At 36.8% G+C, this 27,389-nt stretch overlaps 5 protein-coding genes and 1 long non-coding RNA gene across 8 annotated transcripts; 2 read left to right on the top strand and 4 right to left on the bottom strand.

Moving 5' to 3' along the window:
• Positions 1-282: 282 nt before the first annotated feature.
• Positions 283-3,249, bottom strand: LOC117622074 (proteasome subunit beta type-3-A). Its single transcript, XM_034353001.1, has 7 exons — positions 3,048-3,249; positions 2,764-2,945; positions 2,568-2,675; positions 2,310-2,399; positions 2,028-2,112; positions 1,268-1,362; positions 283-642 (listed from the first exon to the last, which is right to left on the bottom strand). Exons 1-7 carry the CDS (start codon positions 3,051-3,053, stop codon positions 594-596), a joined length of 615 nt encoding a protein of 204 aa, XP_034208892.1. The 5' UTR covers positions 3,054-3,249; the 3' UTR covers positions 283-593.
• A 2,346-nt stretch (positions 3,250-5,595) lies between these two features.
• On the top strand, positions 5,596-12,220 carry LOC117620127 (beta-galactosidase 16). Its single transcript, XM_034350586.1, has 20 exons — positions 5,596-5,764; positions 5,863-6,099; positions 7,896-7,991; positions 8,097-8,209; positions 8,297-8,363; positions 8,455-8,547; positions 8,663-8,806; positions 8,981-9,075; positions 9,186-9,294; positions 9,407-9,491; positions 9,580-9,698; positions 9,810-9,971; positions 10,134-10,315; positions 10,406-10,494; positions 10,576-10,685; positions 10,843-10,935; positions 11,035-11,142; positions 11,324-11,469; positions 11,556-11,910; positions 12,030-12,220. The coding sequence occupies exons 2-20, from the start codon at positions 5,929-5,931 to the stop codon at positions 12,135-12,137; spliced, it is 2,445 nt and encodes an 814-aa protein (XP_034206477.1). The 5' UTR covers positions 5,596-5,764; positions 5,863-5,928; the 3' UTR covers positions 12,138-12,220.
• LOC117622940 lies at positions 8,785-10,154 on the bottom strand. The gene is made up of 4 exons (XR_004585099.1): positions 10,044-10,154; positions 9,787-9,963; positions 9,389-9,689; positions 8,785-9,249 (listed from the first exon to the last, which is right to left on the bottom strand). It is a non-coding gene; the product is annotated as an uncharacterized LOC117622940 (long non-coding RNA).
• On the bottom strand, positions 11,005-14,318 carry LOC117620992 (N-glycosylase/DNA lyase OGG1). Of its 2 annotated transcripts, XR_004584934.1 has the most exons (4): positions 13,584-14,318; positions 13,228-13,438; positions 12,605-13,016; positions 11,005-11,176 (listed from the first exon to the last, which is right to left on the bottom strand). XR_004584934.1 is itself a non-coding variant. In XM_034351633.1 (3 exons), the coding sequence occupies exons 1-3, from the start codon at positions 14,243-14,245 to the stop codon at positions 12,774-12,776; spliced, it is 1,116 nt and encodes a 371-aa protein (XP_034207524.1). In that variant the 5' UTR covers positions 14,246-14,318; the 3' UTR covers positions 12,348-12,773. The 2 variants fall into 2 exon arrangements, 1 of the variants encoding a protein (XP_034207524.1); XM_034351633.1 differs by lacking the exon at positions 11,005-11,176 and having other exon boundaries at positions 12,348-13,016.
• Positions 14,319-15,686: 1,368 nt separating this feature from the next.
• LOC117637874 (SWI/SNF complex subunit SWI3C) lies at positions 15,687-22,130 on the top strand. 2 transcript variants are annotated; one of them, XM_034372931.1, is made up of 9 exons: positions 15,687-15,946; positions 16,081-16,617; positions 17,492-18,036; positions 18,418-18,781; positions 18,881-18,954; positions 19,635-19,768; positions 20,058-20,131; positions 20,256-20,440; positions 21,412-22,130. In XM_034372931.1, the coding sequence occupies exons 1-9, from the start codon at positions 15,919-15,921 to the stop codon at positions 21,874-21,876; spliced, it is 2,406 nt and encodes an 801-aa protein (XP_034228822.1). In that variant the 5' UTR covers positions 15,687-15,918; the 3' UTR covers positions 21,877-22,130. The 2 variants fall into 2 exon arrangements, with proteins under 2 accessions (XP_034228822.1, XP_034228815.1); XM_034372924.1 differs by having other exon boundaries at positions 15,692-15,946; positions 17,489-18,036.
• Positions 22,131-22,995: 865 nt separating this feature from the next.
• On the bottom strand, positions 22,996-27,079 carry LOC117619433 (metal transporter Nramp5-like). Its single transcript, XM_034349391.1, has 13 exons — positions 26,939-27,079; positions 26,763-26,841; positions 26,434-26,474; positions 26,202-26,280; positions 25,818-25,922; positions 25,585-25,694; positions 25,313-25,494; positions 25,117-25,186; positions 24,326-24,499; positions 23,895-23,999; positions 23,665-23,796; positions 23,458-23,553; positions 22,996-23,322 (listed from the first exon to the last, which is right to left on the bottom strand). The coding sequence occupies exons 1-13, from the start codon at positions 27,077-27,079 to the stop codon at positions 22,996-22,998; spliced, it is 1,641 nt and encodes a 546-aa protein (XP_034205282.1).
• Between the last annotated feature and the right edge of the window lie 310 nt (positions 27,080-27,389).

Genomic DNA, 27,389 nt, shown 5'->3' with positions numbered 1-27,389 from the left:
TGTAAATAGTAATAACTCTTTCCTCCCCTTACCTTTTACCATGGCAAATGAGTGGAAATGGTCTTAAGGGGCCTAGCTATAAGAGCACAAAAAACAGAGTGAACGAGGTTCGTCATGTGCAACACCTATGTCACACGACTAAATTCCGGCAGATAATTCGTTAAGGTTTTCTGTTTAAAAATTTATTATACAAGAATTTGAAATACAACCTGTATTACTGGACAACCAAACAGAGGAACAATGGCAGTAGATGCCAGGGGTTAAGGAACGACTAGCTGAATAGAAAACGAAAAGGCAAATAGAACTGCATAAATGTGCAACTTCTTTAGAAACATTCACGAGCATAACAACTGACCAACTTCAAAAGCACATCTGGATTCCCAACATTTTCCCAAAGTGACCTAATATAAATCAAATGACCCCATTGTCTATAATCGTCAAAGTACATTAAATCTAATCACCACATTACAAGGGGCCTTTGATCACCAATAAAACTTATGGCTGCCCATTCAAGTCAAAGCTACATAAACACGAGGGAAAAATGCAGGCCTGAACGAAAGGTAGGAGGTATCACTACAAGCCATGTGGCAAGGTCAATCCATTCTTCCCTTCAAGATTCTCTCCTTCACTTCAGTTGGTGTACTGCAGAAAAGTGAATGAATACACATGTTAAATTGTAGTATTACCTCCCACATAATAGGGGGAAACAAATAACCCTTATCATCGTACTAATGTGAAACTCATAATATAGAGAGAATAAGGATATAAGGAAGCAGAAGAAATCCAGTAAAATGGATTACGAATTCAGTCCGCAATAGAAATTGATTCCTGGGATTTAATTCTAGGCAGGGAATTAGCTACAATTAATGCTCTGTTTCATCATCAACATAGATAACTGACTACATGTAATGGTAAGAGCCATTGTTAAATGTTGTGTCTTCTCCTTTCCAAGTAGCTTCATAGCAGTCTCAAAAAGCATTACAACAATGCGGCTACAGGACAAACAGGATTCTCGGTTTTTACCAATAACATTAATCAGATTATGCAAAGCCCAGTTTTATCGTCAGAGTTATTGCATTGACGAACTATTTTCAGGTGAAACATACATAGCATATTTGCGAATGACAAAAACGAAAAGTATAATCTTAGTTTGCCTCCCCACCCTCTGTGTGTGCGTGTGCGCGCATGTATACACCTATTTTTACTTAAAACACAGTTTGTATAGATATTGCATAATAAGAATAAGTAAATAGTATGAAAGGCTTACACAACAAAGACGTGGCCTCCCCAACCACTCAGACAGTCTCGATCTACTGATGAAAGCAATGCTTGAGAGACAATCTCAAACAACTCCTCTGCTTCCTGAGTGACAATTAGTAGATACACTGTTGTTAGAGTTGCTCCCATAATGTATGAAAATAAAATAGGAGATCGCAAGTTTAGCAGGTACTAGAAGCAAACAATGTCACAGAGATTTTTAACTTATTAGCAAGTAATAAATTCTACCATGAGTTAAACCCCACAAAATCCTATGATCTGTTAATGAAGTTCAATTGGCAACGGAGCCAACTGTTTATCTCTATGCATGCATGCTTTTGTTTATGTAGCACTTGACTGCTGACAAGATAGAAAAGAAAAGAAAAGAAAAGAAGAGTACAACTAATAGTAGATCTCTCAGCTTGTTTTTCCTTGACTTGTAGTGCCCCCTATGCTATTATTTTCAGTAGCAGCAACAAGCTCATTTATACTATTTTTCTTGTATTTAACCCCATTCTCTATTACTTACTGTAGAATCAACGCATTTATAAAATTAATATATGAATCACAATGCGCTCGAACATTGTCTGGTAGTCAAGCGCTTGAGTGTTAATTATACATTGGAGACATGTATGATTTGCCAGAATATCTAAAGAACCAAAAACTGAATATCTCATATTTGAAAAAGAAAAAAAAAATACGGGCAGATGAAATAACAAATCTTGACTGTGCATGGGAAAAGGTAGTGCAAGTTGAATAGAGAAACAAACCATATCAGGCTTGAACATTGCCTCACAAGCACCATAAAGGGACTCTGATGCAGTACCAGCAACAACAAAATCTTTTGCTAGTTCCCTGCATGTATACATACAAACATTACCCTAAGAAGCAAAATACACATAAACATATATGTAAAAACATATAATCAGAAGGAGTAAGAAAGCAAGCATATTTATCCTATGTAGGAAGGTGAAGAAACAATTTTGAAGTGCTTAGCATCTGGGCAGCTCTAAAATTGTGAGAAAGTCAGAAAAATAGAGAAGAAAACTTACTTGGCCCCAATTGAATCCATGGTGCAGATGAATGGTCTGTCTTCATCACTTAACCCAGCAATTACAGGCTGACAGAAGTATGGGCCAAACCTAAATCACAAAAAAGGAAGAAAACCCTTATACTGTAGTTCATCAAATGTTATTAACGTGAAATAATTGTACAGAACTTAACATTCAGATTAAGCTAACATATTTAATACCCATCAAATTTTCTTAAGCTTATACATAAAGGGGTTCAGATTGGAGCAAATTTCAAACCTTTTCTCATAAAGAATAGCGGAGACGAGGCTGGCAAAAGTCTCGGGCTTCATGTCCCTCTCCTCCCTAAGCTGGTACAGCTTGTGGCGAAACATAAGCCTTTGATACCTGCACACCAAAATCCCCAAAAATTAAACAAAAGAAAGCAAAAGCAATAATGAGGGAGAGAGAGAGAGCGAGAGAAGGAGGAACCTACAGAGTCTGAGCATCGGTGGCGAGGCCAGAGAGACCGATGAAGAGCCTATCGTGGACTTGGTTGATTCTCTTGAAGTCGGTGGCGACGGTCTGGAGCTGAACACCAAGGCGCCGATCGCTGGCTATGGCAAAGCAGTTCTTGCCCACCATTGCGATCAGTGCACTCCCATTGTACTCGAAGATCTGCAACCCAATTTTTTGAAAACAAAAATCAAATCTCAATTTGGTATTCGCAAAACCCTAATAAGCATCTGTGCGTGGAATAATGCATATGCTTCAACTTACCGACATCGGGGATGTTGCTCAAAATAAAAATCAAATTGCTCTTCACTGAAAGACTTAAAGTGAAGAGAGATTGTTTTGTTTGTGCAAAATGCTTTTGCTCAACAACACAAGAAACTAATAAAAATGGTGCTTGATTTCTTCGGCGTCACTCCAGCTCTTCCAGTCTTCTTCAACCTTTTTTTTTGTTGCAAAATTTTCTTGTATTGGGTCAAAACTATTGATATGGGCTGGGCCAATTTTTTGGATCCAAATTTGTTGGGCTATGCTAGGGTGAGGTCTATCAAATCAACCCAACTTCTTTGCATATTTTTGGTTATGAGTAAGGGCTTTATCTAGTTATAAGAAACCAAACTTCTAGGTCACGTTTGGTTGGAAAGGATGTAAAAAAACCCCTCGTATAAATTAATATTCCAATGCTTTGGTCACCACGGTAAATGGAATGGAATAATTTATAGATCTATCATACGATATTAAACCGAGTGTTGTTATATGTACAATCTCAAGTAACCATTCAATGTGCCGTCTCGTCTCGTTAATGAAGAGAAAACATTAGATGGTATAAAAATATAGAATATAATTAGTTGTACATAAAGCACCTCATTCTCATTCTCATTTCCCCATCAACTTAACTAGGCACTTTTCAATAATCTCATATGGGTTATCTCCTATTTGGATTGCTTCTTGATTGTCTTAGCTCTGGGCTTATCTTGCTTGTTAAATTAAGTAGATTCAAGTCTTGATTGGTGGGTTGAACCGCATTGAACTTCTCTAATTAAATTAGACTAAAGTTCTAACCGTTGTTTGATGAGTTTAACTGTAACTCTGAACATGGGTCTTAGATCTAATCTCCGTATTTGTCAACCCAAGCAAGACAAGTACAATACTCAAATCCCAATCTAGGTTAGTACCTCAATATTTGCCCAATCCTAGCTTAAAGCTTTCGTCCCAAAAAAAATAAAAAAAATAAAAATCCTGTCTTAAAGATAGGAACAACCTATAGGATATAGTTGTATTTGAAGTAGATAACGTGAAGCCTTGGTATGATAGTGCATCGACAACAAAAGTACGTGGACATATAAGTAACAAGCAAGATGCTTCATCCAAACACCGCAGTGATCACGCAGGGTTGAGATATACAGCCAAAGAAAAACCGAAAACATATGCATCATGCTGATCATGCATGGCAAAAGGCCCAAGTAATTCAGTTTTCGAAACCCTTTTGGTCATCTACTTGTTACTTTAAAGAACCATATAATATATATATTAGCTGGTGGTTATATATGCAATGCAAGTCAATTACAGAGGACTGACACTGAGTATGCTTTCACGTTTGTCCCTTAAAACAAGCAGCCACCCATGCCGTGTTGTAAGATACAAACTTAATATATAGATGTTCGACAAACTTCTGAACATCGATTAATGTGATAATTTCTTATTTAGTTTTGAATAAATAAAATTTACGAATAAAACATTTCTGATAGTTAATATAATAAGTTGACTTGTATAGCATTAATCTTTCAACCAGTCACAACAAACTTCAACGCCAATCCAATTGTCTGCTGTGCACGCCAAGTTGCATATATTTGAATAAAAACGTTCTTAATTGTAATTAATATTTCAGTTATTTGCTTGAGTTATTTGGCAGGGGCAGTAAATGTGTATGGGATTTGATTCATCTTTCTATTTGAGAGATATCATTTTCCCCTTTATTGAGGAGCAATTTCATATATATGTTTCTAACCAATGTATATTCTCAAATTTCATTTTACAAATCCCCCAAATTATGGCATATTACTCAACAAAATTATATTAAAAAACCATAATTCATGAAATTGTTTGTGGTGACAGTGTATAAACATATAGGAAAATCCACCATGCAAAACCAAGTTGGCGTGCTGCAGCACCATATCTCTCTCTCTCTCTCTCTCTCTCTCTCTCTCTAACAACTTGTTATACCTTTTCTAGCAATCCGACCCAAAAAAAACTCTACGCATAATAATGAGGATAATATCATATATGTGTTTATATATAGGAAAATATTATATTATCTGACTGCGAATCGAAATTATTAATTACAGTCGATTTTTGTCTAAATATGTGGTTTAGATTCATAATATTTTTCTGCAATTAGATATTGCCATTTTATAAATAAAAAATGGCTTCAGTTTGCATATATTTTCGACCACCTATGCCACTAAATAAATCTGGTAATTCTTGATTCCATTTCCCGTGAATTCCAAAAGGAGCAGGTTGTTTAATGGAATTGAATTAGCTAGAAAGCAAAAATGGTTATTATTATTTCGAGTCTAAAATCCCAACACTAGACATGTCCATACATACATACATGATACATACATACATACATGCCCTTCCCTGGTGACCAAGACAAGACAAACATTTTATAAGTAGGAGGAACTAGGCAGAGGAGCTGTTGAAGAAACTCAAAAAGGCATGGAGCCAGTGAAGGGTCCAAGCCCCTTCCCTGGTGACCAAGACAAGACAAACATTTTATAAGTAGTAGGAACTAGGCAGAGGAGCTGTTGAAGAAACTCAAAAAGGCATGGAGCCAGTGAAGGGTCCAAGCCTCTGATCTCATAGCAGAGAAAGCTAAGTCCCTACACACAAAAAAAGAGACCTAAACATACTCAGTGAAAGAGACAAATTGATTTCTGCAGGCCCAATGCAACGTGCCTACTTCTTCTGTTCTGAGCCACTGAGTAAGTTTTGTTTTCTCTTTTAAAATTTTGGCCATCTCAGACAATCCCAATAAGAATCTGCTACAAAATTTTAAAACACTTTGTTTTTCTGGGCTCAGAAATCTGCAACCAATAAGGAGTTGGAGGAATTTTGAGACCTTTCTGTACAAGCTTTTCTAGCATAAATGGAGATGGTGTGGCTTCTTCTGTGCAGCTTTGCTTTGTTGTTAAAGATGAGCCTTGTCTGCAACTCTGAGGCTGGCAGTGTCACATATGATGCAAGGTCTTTGATTATAGATGGCCAACACAAAATTCTGTTTTCTGGTTCCATTCATTATCCCAGAAGCACTCCTGAGGTACCCTTATTGCATTACATAATAATTTATATTCTTGTTCTTGATAATTGCTTGCTTGATTGGTTTTCATTTCCATTTTTACTTGAATATCCAAATTCTGGGTTTTGCTTTGTGAAACAAAATCATTCATTTCTCATTGTTTTGGGGTAGGTGAGTGCAGCAGGAGAGCGGGATTCTCTGCTGCCTTTTATTTTTCTACATTTTCTCATATTCTTTTATTTATTTATTTATAATTTTTTAAAGCTCATTTAAAGATAACGCAAAGGAATGAAAAAGCTTCTTAAAGTCTAGAATCCATAATGCAAAAAGAGCCAAACTATGACTTATATAATAATGGTCTTTCCTGCTTTAGTTGAGAAAATAAGAGTTTTCTTCCCTTTAGTTGAGGAAGTGAAAGGAAGAACAAGAAGATAAAAAACCGCCACACAACCCCAAAAAAACAAGGGGAAGAAAAAGACAAGGGCTCTCTTCCAATAAAGATATTTTCTTGCGGAGAAAATTGCAGCTAGTTTCTGCATGATTTGTGGAAAATGCGTGTAAATGATAACATTCACAAATTACTAAAATTCATATTTTGTGCCAACGAGATCTAGCTTAATAGGAAAAGGGTCTTGACTTGTAGATTAATTAATAGTTTTATATTCGAACCTCCATGATACATTGATAGTATGTGTGAAAAACCCCCTCCCATTTAGTTTAGACTATCGTTTGTATTAATATATATATATATATATATAAAGCAAAAGGCAGAGAAACACTCAAAATACCAGAAAATGCTATTGATTAATGCAAACATTAAGAATTTAAATTATTAATTAAATGAGGATAATATGGTATATTCATACTTTTTCATGTTAAAAAAATTAAAATTACAAAAAAAATAAGATAATAAATCTTATTTTTATGGAACACAACTACTCATTATCTTTTTTAATTCTAAAAATAAAATAAAAAATAAAAAAGAAAACCAATTGGCACATGCGTGAGCATGTGCCACAGGGGCTAGTATATCCCTGTATATGTAGTTGTATATTATAGTTAATGACGTGGCATATGCTTATAGTTAATGACGCCTTTATTAAATTCACATTAGTTATAAATTGGTATCCATTGCATCATGCTAGTCTATGTGTCTTAAATTTCTATAAGTGGCAATGTAATAAAGACTTATCTAAAGTCCACTAAAAACTCATATCTAAATATTTTTTAATCCAAATGTAAATTTTATTTACCAGCACTCCAATTCGTCACGAACGCATACAAGTTGACCACGGTTTTATACTAGTTTTTCTTTTTCTAAAGAAATTTGATTCAGCCCATTTGTAAGTTGTAACCATTTTTCTAACCCATATAATTTAGGGAGATTCACTATTATACCCAATATGGGGGCCCAAATTATAAAAATACCCTATATAAAATGGACTTTAGAAACACACCCAAAGCCCATTTACAACATAACAAAAAAGCTTTTAACTTCTTATAAATTACAAAACTGCCATCAATTTCTTAAAACAAGCCCAACCCCAAAATCTCATAAAAATACCCAAAGCACTCAATAGGGCATCAAAGTAATTTAATAATCAATATTAAATTCAATAAGGCTAGCTATCATTTTTTGGGTTTTTTTGGGTTTGTTTATAGGAATTCAATTGTGTAGGGTTTATTTATAATATTAGTGCTAGAAATGGGTATATCACTAAATATCTCTATAATTTAAGGTATCATTTTCTAAAACTATGGTTTAAACCTATACAAAATTAATTGTATATATTTTCCAATTTTCATGTCATTTTCAGATGTGGCCATCTTTGATAGCCAAAGCCAAAGAAGGAGGAATAGACGTGATACAAACATACGTGTTTTGGAACCTTCATGAACCCCGACAAGGAAAGGTGAGAAAAAAATATTCAACTAAGTTTATAAATTTTCAATGAATTCATGTCATTTTCAGAATCTAATTAATGCAATAATACTTCTGGGTAATCTTTGTTTTGCAGTTTGATTTCAGTGGAAGACAGGATATAATAAGCTTCGTTAAGGAAGTCCAAAAACAAGGCCTATATGTCTGCCTTAGAATTGGACCCTTCATTGAGAGTGAATGGTCGTACGGGTAAGATTTTCCAAATGTATTATGAAAATTGACCGTTTGATAATATAACATTGTTATATAACTAACACTATAGTGATGGTGATGCAGGGGTCTGCCAATTTGGTTACGGGACATTCCCGGCATTGTTTTCCGATCTGATAACGAACCATTCAAGGTAAAAAAACTTAAATTGTTGATGGGGTTAACATCTTTGTTATCTCTTTAATCAAAATTTTGTAACACCCTTATCAATTTGTTAATGGCAGACTGAAATGGAAAAGTTCACAACGAAAATGGTCACTATGATGAAAGCAGAGAATTTGTATGCTTCACAAGGTGGACCAATTATATTGTCACAAGTTAAGTCCATAGCAGAAACTTATAAATGGTTTTTTGATCATCTGCTCTATTTATTTATACATATATAAAATAAATAAATAAACATTAAAACGTGTATCGTATACATGTACATAGATTGAGAACGAGTACAACATGGTAGAACCAGCTTTTCATGAAAGAGGACCCCCTTATGTTCGTTGGGCTGCAGCCATGGCAGTGGGGCAGCAAACTGGTGTGCCCTGGGTTATGTGTAAACAAGATGATGCTCCAGACCCTGTGGTTAGTTTTCTTTCCTTTGAATAGTAGGGTCAATAGCCTTTCTAAGCTTTCACGGGCACTTGTGAAGTTTGCTTGACAGTTTGACATGTTACGTCGTCATATTCTATTGTCGAATTGAACCATGAACTCGGTTTTATTCTCATTCTTTGACAAGTTGAATCCTGCAATCTGCAGATCAACTCATGCAATGGGATGAATTGTGGAGAAACTTTTGCTGGTCCTAATTCCCCTATTAAGCCATCACTTTGGACAGAGAACTGGACAAGCCAGTATGTCTTCATTGTTCCTGATATGCCTGTCCTTATCATAATATCTGACTAAAAATTTATTTTTCCTTTCTTTCTGAACTTATGCCAAAATTATGTTTTTGATTTTGAAGATACCAAGTGTACGGTGGTGAACCATACATAAGATCAGCTGAAGAAATTGCATATCAGGTTGCGCTGTTTATTGCAAAGAACAGAGGAAGCTATGTTAATTACTACATGGTATATTCATCTTGTTTCTGGCATATAGCATATGCATCAAATCTGCATCAAACTAATAAAATTAAATTGAACCCGACACGATATTTTCACTTACAATACGGTTTTGATCCAGTATCATGGAGGAACCAATTTCGGAAGAACAGCTTCTGCATTTGTGGTGACTAGTTATTATGACGAAGCTCCTCTTGATGAGTACGGTAAGATTTTCTACAATCTTTTTCCTGGAGCATATTTGCATCTTCTTGTATTTGGTATTTGAAACTGTTTAGCTGATGAGTTCTACAGGTTCAATAAGGCAACCAAAATGGGGTCATCTTAAGGAATTGCATGCTGCAGTGAAGCTAGCCTCCAGTGCTCTACTTTCTGGAGACCAAACTATTATCTCTTTGGGCCAACTACAAGATGTAAGAGCATTGATGAGAACTGATTTTCTTTGCAGTGATTAGTTTCTTTGGAGCAAGTACATAACTAATTAAGTAAAATAAAACATACCGGTTTCAATGTTTTTCCACCAGGCTTATGTCTTCGAAGAACAATCAGGAGAATGTGCTGCTTTCTTGGTGAACAAGGGACCTAAACATGCCACTGTCCTCTTTCAAGAATCTTCATATCAATTGCCAACAAAATCAATCAGTATCCTACCAGACTGCAAAAAAGTAGCCTTCAACACTGCAAAGGTAATGCTCCTTATCATTTCATGTCATGTTTGAGTTCAACATATATAAAATCAAAGCATATTATAGACACACCTTATCATTCATGAAACTCTACACAGCAGCAGCAAATTAGCTAGATATTTCATATGTATTTTTCGGTTACTGAAATGGCTCCTTCAACAGGTAAGTGCACAACATGCTACAAGATCATGGCAGGTAGCTCAAAAGTTTGATTCAGCTGAAAACTGGGAAGAGTACAAAGAAGCTATTCCAAATTTCGAGAAGACCACATTGCGAGCAAGCACATTACCGGAGCAAATAAGTATAACGAAAGATGAATCTGATTACCTTTGGTACACTTTCAGGTAAATCATTAACTAGAAATGAGGAGTTGGCTGAATTTGACCGAACCATGCCATTTACTGATGTCCTTGCAATTCATTGTGTAAAAGCAGCTTTCAGCATGATTCAGATGCTCAATCTACATTAAGTGTAAAATCGCATGGACATGTCTTGCATACGTTTGTAAATGGAGTGTTTACAGGTAAAATTTGTATCTCACTTATGTTTCCTCATTTATCACCAATTTCACATACTTATTGGGAAAGGCTCTGTTGTTCTTTAGGATCTGCACATGGAAGGCACAGGAATGAAAGTTTTTCCTTGGAGCAAACTGTTACTCTGAGTAAAGGGATTAATTATATCTCCTTGCTTAGTGCAATGGTCGGATTACCGGTAATTTTCGATCTCAGTTCTTTTTCCATTATTTTCTCCATGACTTTTTTATGCAATGATCATGGCAAAGAAACACAGTATAAAGTTACAATTATGTTTGTATTTTGTTAATGTTGTCTGCATGGAATTTTAAGTCAAATTTACTTCTTATGTGAAGGATAATGGAGCATATCTAGAGCGTAAAGTGGGTGGATTACATGAAGTGAGGGTTGAAGATCAAGATTTCAGCAAAATCTCATGGGGCTATCAGGTGATTTTCTTTTCAGCATATCGTATCTCTAAATGTAAAGCTGAATTTGCTTACCCTTAAAAATGTCCCTTCCATAAATTTGTATTTTATTTGATGAAGGTTGGGCTGGATGGAGAGAAGTTACAAATCCATAGCGATAGTGGATCAAGTAAAGTTCAATGGAGTAAGTTGGGAAGCTCTGATCATCCACCACTGACATGGTACAAGGTAAAAGTACATAATTCTTCTTTGAATCTACGTTCTGCAAAATGTGGCCAAAATAGAATTTTAAAGAAATCAAATTCTGCACAATTAACTGAGATATATATCTTAGATTTCGTTATATAGGTGTGCTCTAAGTTATTGTCTCTACTCTGCATAACTTCTTTAATTCTTGGCTTTTTGGCAGATTCTATTTGATGCACCAGCAGGACATGACTCTATTGCATTAAATCTTGGTTCCATGGGAAAGGGTGAAGCCTGGGTTAACGGCCAAAGCATCGGTCGATTTTGGGTCTCCTTCCAAACCCCAAAAGGCAAACCTTCACAGACATGGTATGCTATGCAGTTCATAAAAACTTTATAAATTTGTTGTTATTTCAGTACTTTGGGCACACAACATTATACCTTTCAATTTTCAGGTACAATGTACCTCGATCGTTCCTCAAGCCTACCGGGAACCTATTAGTTCTCCTGGAAGAAGAAAACGGTGACCCCCTTGGAATTTCACTGGACAAAGTTTCAATAACACAAGTATGTGGGCATGTGTCTGAAACACATTTACCCCCAGTGAGCAAATGGTTGGTTCAGAAAACTCAGAATCAGAATAACACTAAAACGAAACTTGGTAGAAGGCCAAAAATTCAACTCAGTTGTCCTCCAAAGAAGAGCATCTCCAAAGTCTTATTCTCAAGCTTTGGCAACCCTTCTGGTGATTGTAAAACTTATGCCACCGGAAGCTGCCACTCATCTAATTCCAAAGCAATTGTAGAGCAGGTGAGCATCTCTTTTCCTTTTTTTGCATAGTTTCAGTGCTTCATTTGGTTTCCCAAAACACAAAAGAACTTATTATCTTCTCCATGTTTACATGTGCTAATCATGGTTTAAATTTTCAGGCTTGTCTAGGGAAGAGGAGATGTTCCATCCCAGTATCATTACAAAAGTTTGGTGATCCATGCCCAAGCATCAGTAAAACTTTGTTGGTTGATGCACAATGCACATGATGCGAGTATAGTTTTGGATTGAGGTGTCATTATATTAAACTGGCAATAAATTTTGGTTGGTTGCTAAGCTTCTCATTCAAGTATTTCTCTAATCATGTTGGCAAATGATTCATTTCTGCACCTGATACTAAGGAAAAAAATTCCAAATAATTAAATGTACCTCCGAACAAGTTCCTACATTAAACCAGCGGTGAGACAGACACTTGGCTGTTTACCCAAAAAAAGATAGACACTTGATTCATAAAATAATGTGGGTGTATCTACAACTTCTCGATTCAGATACAAATAATGTTTGAACAATCATCAATTCCAATCTAAGTTATTCTCAACAATATGACCGCCTAGAAATATATGTTAGCAAGCAGTAATGATACAGAGGAAAGTGCAAGGTACACATGAATGAGAATGAGCGCATAAACTTTGAAAGGAACAGGTGACAAATTTCATAGAATGCAATTGGACCTCACCTTCCAATAAGCAGCTTATATTTCACTATTGTTCATCTTCCTGAGTCCTGATTTGCGAGGAGGAGTTAAATTGTTTTGGAGAAAATCATCTTGCACATTGTCAGTGTGATGCAATCATCGAACTAGAAGGTTTTAACTCAAACATGCAGATTCCAATTGTCAAGTCATGTTAATCAACTACTGAAAGTGGAGATTTACGATCCTTCTTCTTTGCAGCTTTACTCTCTTTTGCATTCGAAAAATGTGCTGGTAGAAGGGCTTTTTGGGAAGGTAATTCAGCAATAAAAAGCAGAGTTTGAGCCCAGCCAGCATATTTCCCATATTTACTCACAAATGCCTCCGCCACACGGCCACAGAGCTTAGGTGTCAGACGAGCACCTGCTAGCTCAGGTATGAGGTATCTAGTAGCAATCTTACTCAGCCCATCAAGAAAAAAACCATCCACACATCAGCACTTTATGAATTTTCAAAACACAAAGACATAACTGTTAAACATTAGCAAAAGAACCCCTAAGCTAAAAGAGTTATGTTGATCAACAACTCATCAAGCTATTAACTTGTCTAGCACCAAATGACATATATGCGATTTGTAAAGTAGAAACATCAAGCAGTAAAGAGCATACCTGCCACACGTGTGTATCAACAGGAATGGCATGGTGTTGATCAAGCGAGAAAAGAGCTATACATGCTGCCACCTTAGGACCAACTCCAGGCAATGTGGAAAGAGTTTCAATCACCTCTTCGAGCTCCGTTTTACGCAGAGACAAAAGCCACTCTGCTCCTCCACCAGGTTTCAATTGCAAAGCTTTTACAGTGCCAGTTATGTACTTGGCCCTGCCCATACAAACCAACCCAACAAACCAAATCTCAATATTATGAGCTCACAATAACAGCAATGGGTAAGATTTAGAATCCAAATATAAATATATGCATATGAAGCAAACAATATAAATATATGGAGTGGTGATAAAAAACAGACCTATAGCCAAAACCAGCCTCTCTGAACTCTTTCTCTGAGACCATTGACAAGCGCTCTAAAGATGGAAATTCATGGAACTCAAAACCTCCAACAGAACCCAAATGGTTCCCCAACGAAGATACAAAATCTACCATTTTGGTAATTCTCTGGATGTTGTTATTTGAAGAACAAAGAAACTGAATCAAACACTCAACTGGGTCTTGCCTAAGCACGCGCGCACCGCCTAAATGGCTCGCGAGCTCAGCAAACCTCGAATCCGAGGCCGAGAAAACCTCCCAAATGCCAGCCAGAGAAATACCCACATTGAGAAAGTCGAGCAAGGCCAACTTGGCATTGGTTTCGGAGGTGGTGGTGTGGTGAAGGCAGCAGGAAACGTCGCCGTTTTCGAGGTGCCTGAGGGATACTAAGTGGGCCCCAACAACGCCTGTGTACTGAAGAGGGCCGGTCTGTCTCCACCTGAAAGTTTGGCCGGTGGGGAAGGTGAGGGGCAAGGAGAGCTCGGATTGGGTGAGATTGAGTGGGACCCATTTGGTGGGTTTGAGGATGGTTTTGGGTCTTTTGGGGTTGTGGGTTTGTGGGGTTGGAGGGGTTGATGGAGGAGATTGAATGGGTCTTTGTCTCTTGCTCATGATTGAGAGGGGTCTCAGGTTCAGTGAGAGCATGAAAATGGCACTTAGGAATGGGAATTTTAGGTCTGCAGAGAAGTTCCCTCCAAACCCAGAGGGGGGGGGGAAGGAAGAGGGTAAAAAGGTACATTTAGAATTGGGTATTGGGCTGGCTTCATCACTATGCATTGCATGGGCAAGCCCATGTATAAAACACGTGTTTAATCTTTGTAAATGTGCTCAAATTATAGAAAAGAATTAGCAATGCCAGGTGAGGGTAGTGAGGGTGCCTTGCACCCAAGTTCAAGTTCTTCTATTTGTAAATTAGATTGATTTAAAGTAGTTTAGACTTTTTCGTTCATATAAAAAAGAAAAAAGAAAGAAGAATGCATCAGAAAAAGAAAAATAAATAAATGACTTATGTGTGTTCTATGCATATACATGCAAATGCAATGGAATAATCTCACCACATTTGCAGCCCACAATAAAGGCTTCATTTCCAAACCCGTAATCTCATGTACATGTGGGTCTCCATGTCCTCTCTCGTGTCTACAAAGGCAAGGAAAATAAAATAGTTATTTTATGCTCTCTTTTTTTTTTCTCCCTTTAACTAATCTTGATAGTTAAAACACAAAATTGGTAAATGTTGGAAGAAATGAGAATCAAGATGACACTTGAACCCAATTTGAGCATCAAAAGTGACTATGAGAAATTATCGAGGCAATGTGAGTGAGGATAAATTGTTGAGGTGGAAGTGGAACACACATATGCAACCACAACTAATGGTCGCGTCCTTACATATGTGTGGTGATTTTGTTTAACCAAATTACTTATTCAATGCATGTACGCGCATGCACCACAAGCTCATAAAAGAAAGAAAAAGCAAAAGATCCATATGAGTGCTTCCATTTAACCAAGTTACTTATTTAGTGCACATACGTCACTACACCACACCATGTACATAGCAAATATAAGTGTGCGCAATTTTGTTTAACCAAATAACTTATCGAAACTACTTATTCAATACATGAATGACACGCGATGTAAATAAATAGAATAAATTACACATGAACTGTTTTGTTTAATCGAAATTACTAATTCAGTGCTTGAACGTCACACGATGCGAGCACTGACACGAAATTACACACGAGTGATTTCGTTTAATCGAAACTATTTATTTAGTGGTTGAACAATAAGGGCCGTGATACGACACTACACCAAATCACATACATGTAAAATATAAGAAATTATTAGTGTGAGCTATTTTGTTTAACCAAATAACTTATCGAGACTTCTTATTCAATACATGGAATGCGCTGCAAACAAATAGAATAAATTACACATGAACGGTTTCGTTGAACTGAAACTACTAATTCAGTGCATGAAGGCCACGCGTTGCGAGCACTAACATGAAATTTTATCGAAACTACTCATTTAGTGCATGAATGACACGCGCGGTAAGAATATAAAAAAAGAAAAAAGAAAGAAGCGAAAAAGCAAAAAGAAAAGAAAAAAAGGAGGAAAAAACCTGAAAACTAGAATTTGCTCAGCAAAGCAAAAACACACACAGTTGAAAAACAGAGAAGGGAAGCCCTACACACTCTCTCTCTCCCTCTCTGTCTCACTCTCTCTCTGTCCCTTGTCTGTCTGTGTGTGTCTCTCTGCCTTTGATTCTATTTTTGCGCCAATCAAAGTCCCAGCAAGTCTCCAATTCCTTCTCTCTCCTAAAAATGCCAGCTTCTCCTTCATTCCCTTCAGGTAACTCAAACCTAAAACCCTCTCTCTTTCTCTCTCTAAAAATTCAAACTTTTACATTGCAATTAATTATATACACAGCAATTCACAATTCATAATTTTGGTTTTTCACTTCAACAATGTTTGAATTTTCGCAGACTCCCGCGGCAAATGGAGGAAGCGAAAGCGCGACCCCCAAATTCGCAGAGGCAAACGTGAGGACGACGACGAAGAAGACGACGACGCGGTTGCTGCCGCAGAAGACAACGACCTCGAACAGAACGATGACGTTTCAGAGGATCCCCACCATAACCCCCAATCCGGTGCCGCACCGGATCCCGGCCCTCACGAGACCGAGGTCCTCGACGGTGGGGTCCGCCAAAGCGACTTCCCTCCCGTCGTTTTGCGCACCGTGAACAGGCCCCACTCGTCCGTTCTTGCAATTGTGGCGCTCGAGCGAGCCAATCACAGCGGCGGGGACGCCAAGGGCCCCACCAGCCCGATTGTCTTAGAGAATGTGTCGTATGGTCAGCTCCAGGCGTTGTCCGCGGTGCCCGCCGATAGTCCGGCGTTGGATCCGGACCGTGCAGATGGTGCCGGGTCGTCTTACGTGGTCACTCCGCCGTCGATTATGGAAGGCCGTGGCGTTGTTAAGCGGTTTGGGAACAGAGTTCATGTGGTTCCAATGCACGCAGGTATGTATATGTTGGTTAACTATTTGTTTGTGTCTAGTTATTTGTGAGCTATAGAAAGTGGCAAAGAGTTGCTAAAGTTTGTAGAGTTTCTGGGTTTTTATGTGATAATAAACTCTACCTGAATTCTGGGTTGTTTTCAAAATTCGGTTACGCTTAGAATTCTACTACGTCGTGTCTTGAGTGGAATTTTGGTATTTGATGTGTTGCATTAATTGTTGCCTACTCGTTTTTCACTATGAACTGCTGCTGGGTTTGTGCAATTAATTTTTTATCATCTGTAGGATCTTAATTTGAAGAAATGACTAATTGTCGGAATTTTGTTTGCTGCAAATCTTCTATTAGAAAACAGTTGGAAAGTTTTGATGAGATTGCTATTTGATATTTAATAACTGTTTAGGAGGTTTCTTTATCTGAAAAAAAGCATTTTGTGCACCGGTAAACTACTCTTTTATGTGGAATCATCATGGTAGGCAAATAATTTAACTGATCTGAGTCAACACTTGTCACTTGTTTGTGGTGCTGACCTGGACTCAAATTATAACATTTATATGATCTGAAAAGGACATAAAGGGAGCTTTTTTTCTGATTTGCACCCAGACAAAGGATTTACTTTTGGGTTTAGAGGAAGCTAGTCTCTAAAAAGGATTTGGAACTTACTCTGGAAATAGGCCTTGGATTCCTTGATATGAACTCGGTATCATGTAGATTCTTTATTTTCCATCATCTGTAGGGCCTTAACAAGATAATTGATTCCTTTTTTTCATCAAATGCTTGGAAGGTGGATTGTTAAAGCTACATGCTTATTATGCATTTCTGAGTATATATATGCGTATAAATATGGATTTCTGTTTTTGTGGAATTCTCCTGTTAGCAGATTGGTTTTCACCAGCCACAGTGCATCGACTAGAGAGACAAGTGGTACCGCATTTTTTCTCAGGAAAATCATCAGATCATACTCCTGAGATATACATGCAATGTAGGAATGAAATTGTTGCTAAATACATGGAAAATCCAGAGAAGAGACTTGCATTTTCTGATTGCAGTAGATTAGCATTAGCAGGTCGTCTAAGTTCTGATGATTTGACTCGAATAATTCGTTTTCTGGATCACTGGGGAATTATCAATTACTGTGCAGTAGCACCGAGTCGAGAGCCTTGGAGTGGCAGTTCCTACTTAAGGGAGGAGCTAAATGGTGAAATTCATGTGCCATCAGCTGCTCTAAAATCCATTGATAGTTTAATCAAATTTGACAAGCCCAGATGTAGGCTTAAGGCAGCTGATGTTTATTCGTCTTTGCCATGTCATGATGATGATGATGTCTCTGATTTGGACAACACAATTCGGAAGCGTCTATCGGAAAATCATTGCAATCATTGTTCTTGTTCTCTTCCCGATGTATACTATCAGTCACAGAAGGAGGTACATCTCTATCATCTCAATAATAGTATGTTTTTCCTGTCCATAATTTTATCAAAGGTTAGTATTTTTCCTTCAAAGGATGAATGAAACTGCAGGAAGTTACTACACCAACATGTGACACAAAAATTTAACGCCCATAATTAAATGAACAAAAAGATAACATGTAGATGGAGTTGTATTTATATGTTTAAAAGATAACATGTCATCTTAGATGAGCTTGAATGGAGACAATGGATCCTTATATCTGAGCCCAATTAATTAGATGAGCTTGAATGGCGACGATGTATCCTTTAGCTGATCCCAATTAATTAGATTAATGCTTAGTATAGTTTGGCTGAATTCTTATTCACTATACTAACTGATTGGTATCTTATTTTTCAGGCTGATGTACTTATGTGCTCTAATTGCTTCCATGAGGGAAGATTTGTGGTTGGTCATTCAAGCATAGATTTCATACGGGTGGATTCAACAAAAGATTATGGTGATACAGATGGGGAGAATTGGACTGATCAAGAAACCCTTCTGCTGCTTGAGGCAATGGAAATGTACAATGAGAACTGGAATGAAATTGCAGACCATGTTGCTACAAAGTCAAAAGCGCAATGCATCCTTCATTTCCTTCGTTTGCCTGTGGAGGATGGCCTGCTGGAAAATATTGAAGTTCCAGGCGTGTCCATGTCTTCCAACTCGTCAGATAGAGATGGTCGTGGAGGATTTCATTCAAACTCAAATGGGGATACGGCAGGTGTTCTTATTTACTTATGGTTCTCATCCTTCAAGTTATCCTGATGTATATTAGACCTTATATGCCAGCTTTTTTTTTTTTTTCTCAATGTCTTTTTAGGATCCTGCCCACAAGATGTTGATTCTGAAAACAGGTTCCCATTTGCGAATTCTGGGAATCCAGTCATGTCCCTGGTAGGTGACTAATCTGATGCATCATGGTCCTTTATTTTCTTATAATTCAGTTGAAACATGTGAACGTGTATTCTGAAAAGGTGCTGTCCCAAGTACGTAACAGAAAACAAGATTGTATAATTATTTAATTGTTTATTTTTTAACACCCCCAATATCAAAGAGAACTGAAGTATGATTTCTTGCGTGATGCGACTTTTTCATCTGTTTGGATAGTGGAAATACTTCAAACAGATGTAGACCGACTATGCAATCAGGATAAATATTTTGATAGAGAGGCAATTATGGTAATAAACTGAGTGTATTTGTTTCTAAGTTACCAACTCAGATGATGAATGCATACATGCTTGTGGGAGTCTTGTAAGACTTTTGCTTGGTTCTTTTTTCACTCTTATTGTGTGGCTGGGACTAGGACCATACATTATTTACAGTTATTCTGAGGTTGCAAAGAATTTACTTTATCATAATTCCTTTACATTCTTGAGAGAGAGGTACAGAGGAAAGGATATCTTATCCCTACAACCCGTGAAATAAAAACGAAAGAATATGATATAAAACTTGACAGAGATCCCAGACTTAACATGTGTTCTTGAGTTATAAATGCACATTTAATGAAAGAGATAAAGGTTTTCCCAGACTTCACTTGTGTTCTTACACAGCTAACTTGTTGAAAATGTTTGTAGGTTGCATTTCTGGCCTCTTCTGTTGGGCCAAGAGTTGCCGCATCTTGTGCCCATGCAGCATTGACGGTATTTTCTGAGGACAATGGTGTATCTGCTTCTGGAAGTATTTTGCAGATGGAAGGATCAGGACATAGGTGATTTCTCTTTGTTGTAATGTTTTACAGTGGAATTCAACTTTAAAGCCCCCCATTTTATGTTTGTCATATCAAAATAATTCCCTGGGATTTTTTTTTGCTCATAGAGGATTTTTTTAGCTCAGTTAATTTACTAAATTTTTTAGGAAAAGAGGAGTTCGCTAGTACTGCTAATCTAGTGAAAGCATTGGAAACCCCCAAAAAGCTTTTCATTCTAATTGTTGCATGTTCTTCATTGATATTGCAAATTTTGTTCCGTTTGCTTAAAATTTATTTTTCACCTATGAAGGATGAACCCCGAGAGCATACATGGTAGAGAAGGTGGTGCTCACGGAAATATTGCAAATTCACTTCAGCAGAAGGGTAGGCATGGAGTTTCCTGTGTTCTTTTTCATACTCTCTCTCTCTCTCTCTCTCTCTCTCTCTCTCTCTCTCTCTCTCTCTCTCTCTCTCTCTCACTTCCAGTTATTCATGGATTAAACTTCAGAAGAGAACACAGCAGGACATGGTTCTAGGGGTCAAAATGAGGCAGGGACAATTCCAATACCTGCAGAAAAAGTTATGGCTGCTGGCAAAGCTGGCCTTGCTGCTGCTGCAGTAAAGGCAAAATTATTTGCTGATCATGAAGAACGGGAAATTCAGAGACTATCTGCTAATATCATAAATCATCAGGTATAACTTCTGCTAAATTTAACTGTTTCCTTCTTATTTGTATGCTTTTCTGAAACTTTTTTCTTGTTACTATTTGGAACAGAAAAAGGCTTGAACCATATTTTTTTCTTCTTCTCATTATTAGTTGCTACCTGTTAGTTGTTAATAGGTGAGGATGGAGATTTTCGTATCAGAAATTTTTTTTAAAAAAAGATGGGCGAAGATGGAGTTGAACTTCTTAAAACGCCTGAATCAGGATAAGGGACAAGGTCCTTTTTAGAATCTGGAATTTAGCTGCATACTTAAAAATCATAGTTTTAGATGTGTCGTTATTTGAAAGATTTAGAGGACTATCGGCATGCTTGTATGGGTTGGAGTTGTCTTTGTCTGTTGTAAGTTGTATCAGTCGTAACACAAATCATTCCATTCTGATTAGCATTCAGTATATACTATACAGTATCTTGGATATTTTTATTTCAACTAATCTAGTGTGTTTTGGTAGCCTTAACTGGTTATTGATGGACCAAAAAGTATCCTGGGCATACAACTCCAGGATGGATCATCTCTGAGAATAATTGCCCAAATGAGTACTGGCTTATATCCTCAGATCTTTAGTATGGGGTAATTCATTGTGTCGTTGGTCTGAAACTCAACTTCAGACAAAAGAACAACTTATTTTATTTTAAGAGGGACTGCTTTCCCTGTTAAATTTTAATTTTATTTATTTATTAGTGTTGGTATAGGGGTTGACAAGTTTATGGACATTATTTTAACACACACATTCATATGCTCTTGATAACTGAATATTCTCTGAAAATCAAAAGCCCATCTGGAGATGGCATTGCCCCAACACCTGACTTGTTTTGACTAGTTTCTGCCTCCCATAGTTTAACCTGTATCTTCGTAAGCAGGGTTTATTTGTTTGCCATTGGAAGTCATACTTAAATTGAATTGGATGAGTATCCTTATCTCTAGTGTGAAATTTATAACAGTTGAAGAGATTGGAGCTGAAGTTAAAGCAGTTTGCAGAAGTGGAAACTTTTCTAATGAAAGAATGCGAACAAGTGGAGAAGACTAGGCAGAGGATGGCTGGTGAACGTGCCCGTCTTATGTCAGCTCGGTTTGGACCTGCTGGAGTCACTGCACCTATGGGTTTAGCAGGTCTTGGTTCTTCCATGTCTAATAATAACACTGGTACCGGTAGGCAACAAATAATGTCACCTTCAGCTTCACAGCCAAGTATATCAGGATACAGCAACAACCAACCAATCCATCCCCACATGCCATTTGTGCCACGCCAATCAATGTTAGGGTTGGGGCCGAGGATGCCCTTGACATCTATACAGTCATCCTCATCAGCTCCAAATGCCATGTTTAATGCTGCAGGGACTGCCCAGCCGACTCTAAATCATCCAATGTTGAGGCCTGTACCAGGTACTAGCTCTGGTCTAGGTTGAAAGAAAACATGTAGATTTGGGGTTTATGGTTATTCCTTTTGGTCGTTGCTTTCTGCACTGTAACTGAAAGTAGTGGATAACATAGATGTCATTCACGATCAATCTGCCTCACATTCTTTTTTAGTTTTTTTTTTTTTTTTTTTTTTTTTTTTCTCTATATAGAAGATACCTCCGGCAGATTGTAGGGCCTGTATGTTCATACATTTGATCATTAGAAATTAATTCAGCCAAAAAATAATTGTGTTTCTGAAAGTGATGTTGGTGCAGATAACTTTTTTTTCTTTCCCTGCTCATTTCTCTCGTCTTGTCTGGAAGAGTAAATTTTCCTCCCCAAAACTCACTTTGCACTTGTGTCTGGTAATACATGGTTGAATGATTTATAACTCTTGTAACTTGTTTTGTTTGGTTTACTGACTGCAAAATGTTGGTCATAAGAAAAGTATGACAAGCTTCTTATTCTACATTGATCTCTGTATAGGAAGAATAATCATTTAGTGCTTCAATATTCTTTCACTCATGATGCCCCCGGCAGTTTGTAGGGCCTGTTTTCATTCAGCTAAAAATGAATTGTCTTCTGGACCTCTGCTTCAATCTTCTGGTTCGAAAGAGAGTAACTTCTGTTGGGAAAATTATGTAGAATTTCTTTTATATATGCATCTAGAAATTAATGTCGTTAAAAAAAAACTATATCTTGTTGACAATACCAAACAACTGCTGAGTATCACTAAAACATCTCCAATGTGCAATGTGCTAGGTATTGTAGATTGGTAATCGATAACTAATCGATGAGCCCCTTTACTAGGGAAAACATCATGATCCAAAATTTCAAATGAACAATTTAATTTGCAACTGTAGACTGATGGGTAACATTCTTTTATATATGATACAGTAAATGATTATTCTTCCTTACATAGATAATTATTACCCAATAGAATGAAACAGAACACAAACAACATACATGTTACATTGATGCAAAGATCAACCAAGAACAAAAAGCCCCTGCTTCTCTAGTTCTAACCCATTACCAATTTAAAGGGCAAGAAAACCCCGAGGCATATATATATATGTATGTAATTATAAATGTGCCCAATTAAAGGGCATGGGATCTCAAATAACCCTCTATTGGGGTAGAGGTATGTCAGCCAAGTCCTCTCTGAAGGGCACTGGGGGCCCACTAGAATAGGGGAGCCCACTTTCCATTTGGTTTTGGGCTGCTGGGTCATTCTTTGTGGGCTCAATAAATGTCACTACACTGTCTTTTCTCAAGGTCAAGTAGATGACTGCAAGGATGTAAATGGCCATCAGAGGAAACACTATGATCCCAATGAACACATTTGCAACTTTTGGTAGGCTGCTGTGGATCAACCACCCCACAAACCCTGTGCTCAGGTAATAGATGTTGATGCCTATGATTCCCATGCCTAGAATCCATGATACCACAATGATCTGCATTGCACAAATCACAATTTCAAATATAAGTATCCGTTAATAAAATATACATACCTTCGTGAGATTTGAACTCATGACCTCTTCTGATAAAAAAGCGACTGATTAACTAATTAAGATTAAGACCACACTCACATAGATTGAGTTCTTGTGGGGTCCCATCTTGGTGGTGCTACTGCTGAATTTGAGTAGTGGGATTAGAGCAAATGGGAGTTCAAAAGAGAGTATCATCTGCAAAATACATTAAAAGTTTGCCCTTTAATTAATTATATTTCAGTACGATTTAAATTTAAATTTGTTCAAAAAACAATCATTAGTTTTATATAAAACCAATCAACGAACCGATGCAATGATAATGAGTCTGCCTGCTCCTGAAGGGCCGCCGATAATGGAAACAATGAGACTGGGTGTAATTGCTATGCACCTGGTCATTAGGTTTCTAGACCATTTTTTCATCTTAATGTCCAAGAAACCCTGTGAATCAGCATCACTTTTATGTCATTTTTCAAACAAATTTATAGTAATTTTCCAAAATGCTTAAGTTCACATAATTAGTAAAACATAAAACTAACCTGCATGACAAATTGTCCTGCGTATGTGCCTGTAATTGTGGAGCTTTGGCCTGAGGCTAATAGTGCAATTGCATAAATGACTTTGCTTGACCGTCCCAGCACATTCTGCATATACAAAAGAGATTAGTTATCTGGTTTTATATTCGGAAATACTCCATTGTCAGACATTTTTTTCTTCGCGTTTTATGTTTTTGGAAGTGCTAAAAACGCTTTATGACGATTAAAAGTGTTTATGTAAGCTTTTGGGTGAAAATTTCAAAAAACATTTCAGAGTCATAAAAAAGTACTTTCACAATAACAAACAGGCCATGATTCAAGTAACATAACGTGTCAAATATATATCGGTAACAAAATGTTACCATGTATACAAGATTGGTTTTATTTTATTTATAAAGATTATAGTCAAATGAAGGTTAAGTGGTGAGTTTTACCTGGAGAAGGAAAGAGGCAGAATTGAGGGTAAGATCACTGCAAGTTTTGGTGTCCTTATCAGAGAGGTTGGTGTCATGGCAAACGGTGCCGGATACAGAGACGATGGCAACATTAATTAAAAATGCTACAAATAATGCAAATCCACTCTCTATCAAGAAATATCGGCACGCGTCCTGCAACAACATAACATTGAATTAGTGTTAATTAAATAAACAGTTTACCAAATTAGCAAGCTTCACTTTATTTGTGATTTTTTTCTTTTTTAATTTATTATTTCTTATATTATAATAATTATGAGGGCTTTTTTTCCAATTATTTTCAATTAAATAAACAGTTTACCAAATTAGCATGCATGTCACTTATAATTGGAGTAACTCTCACTCACAAAGAAAAATCAAACTAAAATTTCAATCATTTAATTGAGTGGTCAAATTATATCGGATTCAAGTGATTTTTTTTCTAAAGATGATTTTTGAATGAATAACTACAAAATAAATGGTTTAAATTAGTAAAATACAATCAGGAGTAAGTCCTATAAAAGTATACAAATGAAATCTCTCTCTCTATATATATATATATATATATGCATTTACATATTGATAAGTGTTCTGGACAAAGTCATATATAAACAATGCAACAATGAGTTAATAATTTATATATATTTTTTAGTTGTTGGAGATTTTCACCCAACGACTTGGATCTTCATATCATTCAAAGTTATATGCATTAATTATTCATGGCTAGTACTAATGCAATTGAAAATGAAAGCTAATTAACAAATGGGGCTTACGTTGATGCCATGGACAGATTTTGGAATTTTCCTAGAAAGCACAAGAGCTGAGTGGAGAAAAAGGTTGTGCCTGTCAAAAATAAATTAGAGATGGGATGAGAAATGTTCTCTTGTCAAATTGTATGTCAAATTTGAAATATTTAAATTATAGTTTTACGATATAAGTATTTGTCTAACCAAAGATTATGGAACGTACGGCATAACGAGGGCACCCAAGAGGGCAATGGCATCTCCGGTGGCTCCTTGGCCATTGAGCTTTGGGATAAACATGCCTTTGAGCACACCAGATGCTGGAGGCTTCACATAACCCATTTCACCAAAGAAACAGGCAGCCATGACAAACACCAACACTGCTATCAACAATTCCAGCTTCCTAACCTGCCCATGCATATAATATAATGTCACCAAAATATTAAATTAATTTCTTAAACTTGGATTAATTTGCAGCATGAGACTAATTGAAATTACCCCATATCTCTGCAGGCCTAGAAGAAGGAGAGTGCTGAAACCAGTGAGGAGAACTCCGGTCCAAACCGGAACGTTGAACAGTATATTCAGTGCAAAGGCTGTGCCAATCACTACATGCCAAAATTGAGAATCAATATTAGAAAATTTAATTTTTTTTAAAAAATTATACAAATTAAAGACAGAAAAACATAAATTATAAATTAGATTTTTTAAGTTGAGTTAATATATTTTACCTTCGGGTATGTCAGCAGCTATGACGGCAACTTCTGCTAGCAACCACAGACAATACTTCACAAACTGTGGGTACTCCGCCTTGCATAATTCTGATAAATGTTTTCCTGAAAATTCAAGATTAAATTAATTAATTACTATTATTTAAATGGTAAGAAAACAATATAATCTTCAGTTTATTTTCTCTCAAACTTTCTATCTTATCTCTATTCTTCCTCTCATTTTAATTATAAACGATGTTGAAGAATATAAAGTCATACATCGGAAACTTGATAATAAGTGGTTCCACTTCTAATAACACCGAAAACTTTTTGTGATAAAATCTGTATATATAAATATATATTTGCTATTATTGAGTTAAGAAATATTTTTGTCCTATTTCGTACCGGTGGTCACGCCAAGGTTTGCTGAAAGCGATTGGATTATGAGAGCGAAGACCAATCCAATAAGAATCACCCAAAGCAGCTGAAAATAGCAAAATTTATGATAAGACCACTGCTCTAACCTTTTTCTTTTGCATGCTAAATAATGCAAACAACTCTTCAGGATTTTTCTTTTTATATTTTATTTTAATGTTTGCTTTTAATTTTCCTTTTGCCTTTGTGGGTTTTATTTTACCTCGTATCTGTGATTGGCTCCAGCTTGCAGATCAGTTTCCACTGTGAGATTATCATGTCATAAACAAAAATTTTGTCATTAATAGGAACAAAAATATATACACGCTTGTACATATAAGCGGTGGAGAGAGATATTTATATACGCACGATAATATTCTCTTGCCAGACTTATGTTATGAAACTATGAATTTAAACCGCGCATTCAAGTAAGAAATTAACGTACTTAATAGTTTGAATTCGCAGTTTGATATGTGTTGCCACGGCAAAAGAACATTGTTCGTGTATATACAATGTAATGTTACATGTATGTATATGGAGAGAGAGACTCACAGTTGCCAGGATCAAGGTAGGCCAAAGAGACAAGGAAGCCAGGGCCTACGTGTGCTAGAAACTTTCTCCATCCAGGCTTCTAAAGATCATCAGAATTAATCAACAAAAACAAACTCAGATATATTGTTGACAAAATAATCAAAATGAAGTCCAATGTAATTTGATTTGTATCAGACCTGTTGATCATCTTTGGGGTCGATGTTATGGTCAACGTCGAAGTGTTTGGTGGGTGGTGGTGTGGCCTCTGCATAGATGGCTGCCATGCGTGTAGCTCCTCCATCTGTACTCACTCTCTGCTGCTGCTCTTGGCTTCCCATCTCTCTCTCTCTCTCTCTCTCTCTCTCTCTCTCTCTCCTCTTTTATTTTCTCTCTCTTGGCAGTCAATAAGCTAGCTAGGTAATTGATTGAAATGATGCTTGGAAATATGAAAAAAGATAAACATGTATGTACATATATATAGAGGTAGCTCTTGCATGAATTAATTAATATTATTATTAATAATGCATGGAGACTGTGAAACCACCCACTTCCCTGGTTTGTAGACAATTGTGTAGTCGCGAGCTATACTCTAATTTGTCTTACTCGACGTGGCATAAACGACAGGTCACTAACCTAAATGCCTTATTT

The sequence above is a fragment of the Prunus dulcis genome, chromosome 1 (genome assembly GCF_902201215.1).
Source record: "Prunus dulcis chromosome 1, ALMONDv2, whole genome shotgun sequence".
NCBI lineage: Eukaryota > Viridiplantae > Streptophyta > Magnoliopsida > Rosales > Rosaceae > Prunus > Prunus dulcis.
This window is presented reverse-complemented; position numbering and strand designations above follow the sequence as displayed.

Coding starts and splice junctions, on each gene's coding strand:
- LOC117619433 (XM_034349391.1), bottom strand. CDS start 27,079: ATGGGAAGCCAAGAGCAGCAGCAGAGAGTGAGTACAGATGGAGGAGCT. Junction 25,187..25,312: donor TTGGGTGCCCTCGTTATGCC/GTACGTTCCATA, acceptor TATTTTTGACAG/GCACAACCTTTTTCTCCACT. Junction 23,323..23,457: donor CCCACAAGAACTCAATCTAT/GTGAGTGTGGTC, acceptor TGTGCAATGCAG/ATCATTGTGGTATCATGGAT.
- LOC117620127 (XM_034350586.1), top strand. CDS start 5,929: ATGGAGATGGTGTGGCTTCTTCTGTGCAGCTTTGCTTTGTTGTTAAAG. Junction 9,972..10,133: donor TAGCCTTCAACACTGCAAAG/GTAATGCTCCTT, acceptor CTCCTTCAACAG/GTAAGTGCACAACATGCTAC. Junction 10,686..10,842: donor GTGCAATGGTCGGATTACCG/GTAATTTTCGAT, acceptor TCTTATGTGAAG/GATAATGGAGCATATCTAGA.
- LOC117637874 (XM_034372924.1), top strand. CDS start 15,919: ATGCCAGCTTCTCCTTCATTCCCTTCAG. Junction 18,782..18,880: donor CTCAAATGGGGATACGGCAG/GTGTTCTTATTT, acceptor ATGTCTTTTTAG/GATCCTGCCCACAAGATGTT. Junction 18,955..19,634: donor GGAATCCAGTCATGTCCCTG/GTAGGTGACTAA, acceptor AAATGTTTGTAG/GTTGCATTTCTGGCCTCTTC.
- LOC117620992 (XM_034351633.1), bottom strand. CDS start 14,245: ATGCTCTCACTGAACCTGAGACCCCTCTCAATCATGAGCAAGAGACAA. Junction 13,439..13,583: donor GAGGCTGGTTTTGGCTATAG/GTCTGTTTTTTA, acceptor TTGTATGGGCAG/GGCCAAGTACATAACTGGCA. Junction 13,017..13,227: donor TTGATACACACGTGTGGCAG/GTATGCTCTTTA, acceptor GGGCTGAGTAAG/ATTGCTACTAGATACCTCAT.
- LOC117622074 (XM_034353001.1), bottom strand. Junction 1,363..2,027: donor CAATGTTCAAGCCTGATATG/GTTTGTTTCTCT, acceptor ATTGTCACTCAG/GAAGCAGAGGAGTTGTTTGA. Junction 643..1,267: donor GGAGGCCACGTCTTTGTTGT/GTAAGCCTTTCA, acceptor ACTTTTCTGCAG/TACACCAACTGAAGTGAAGG.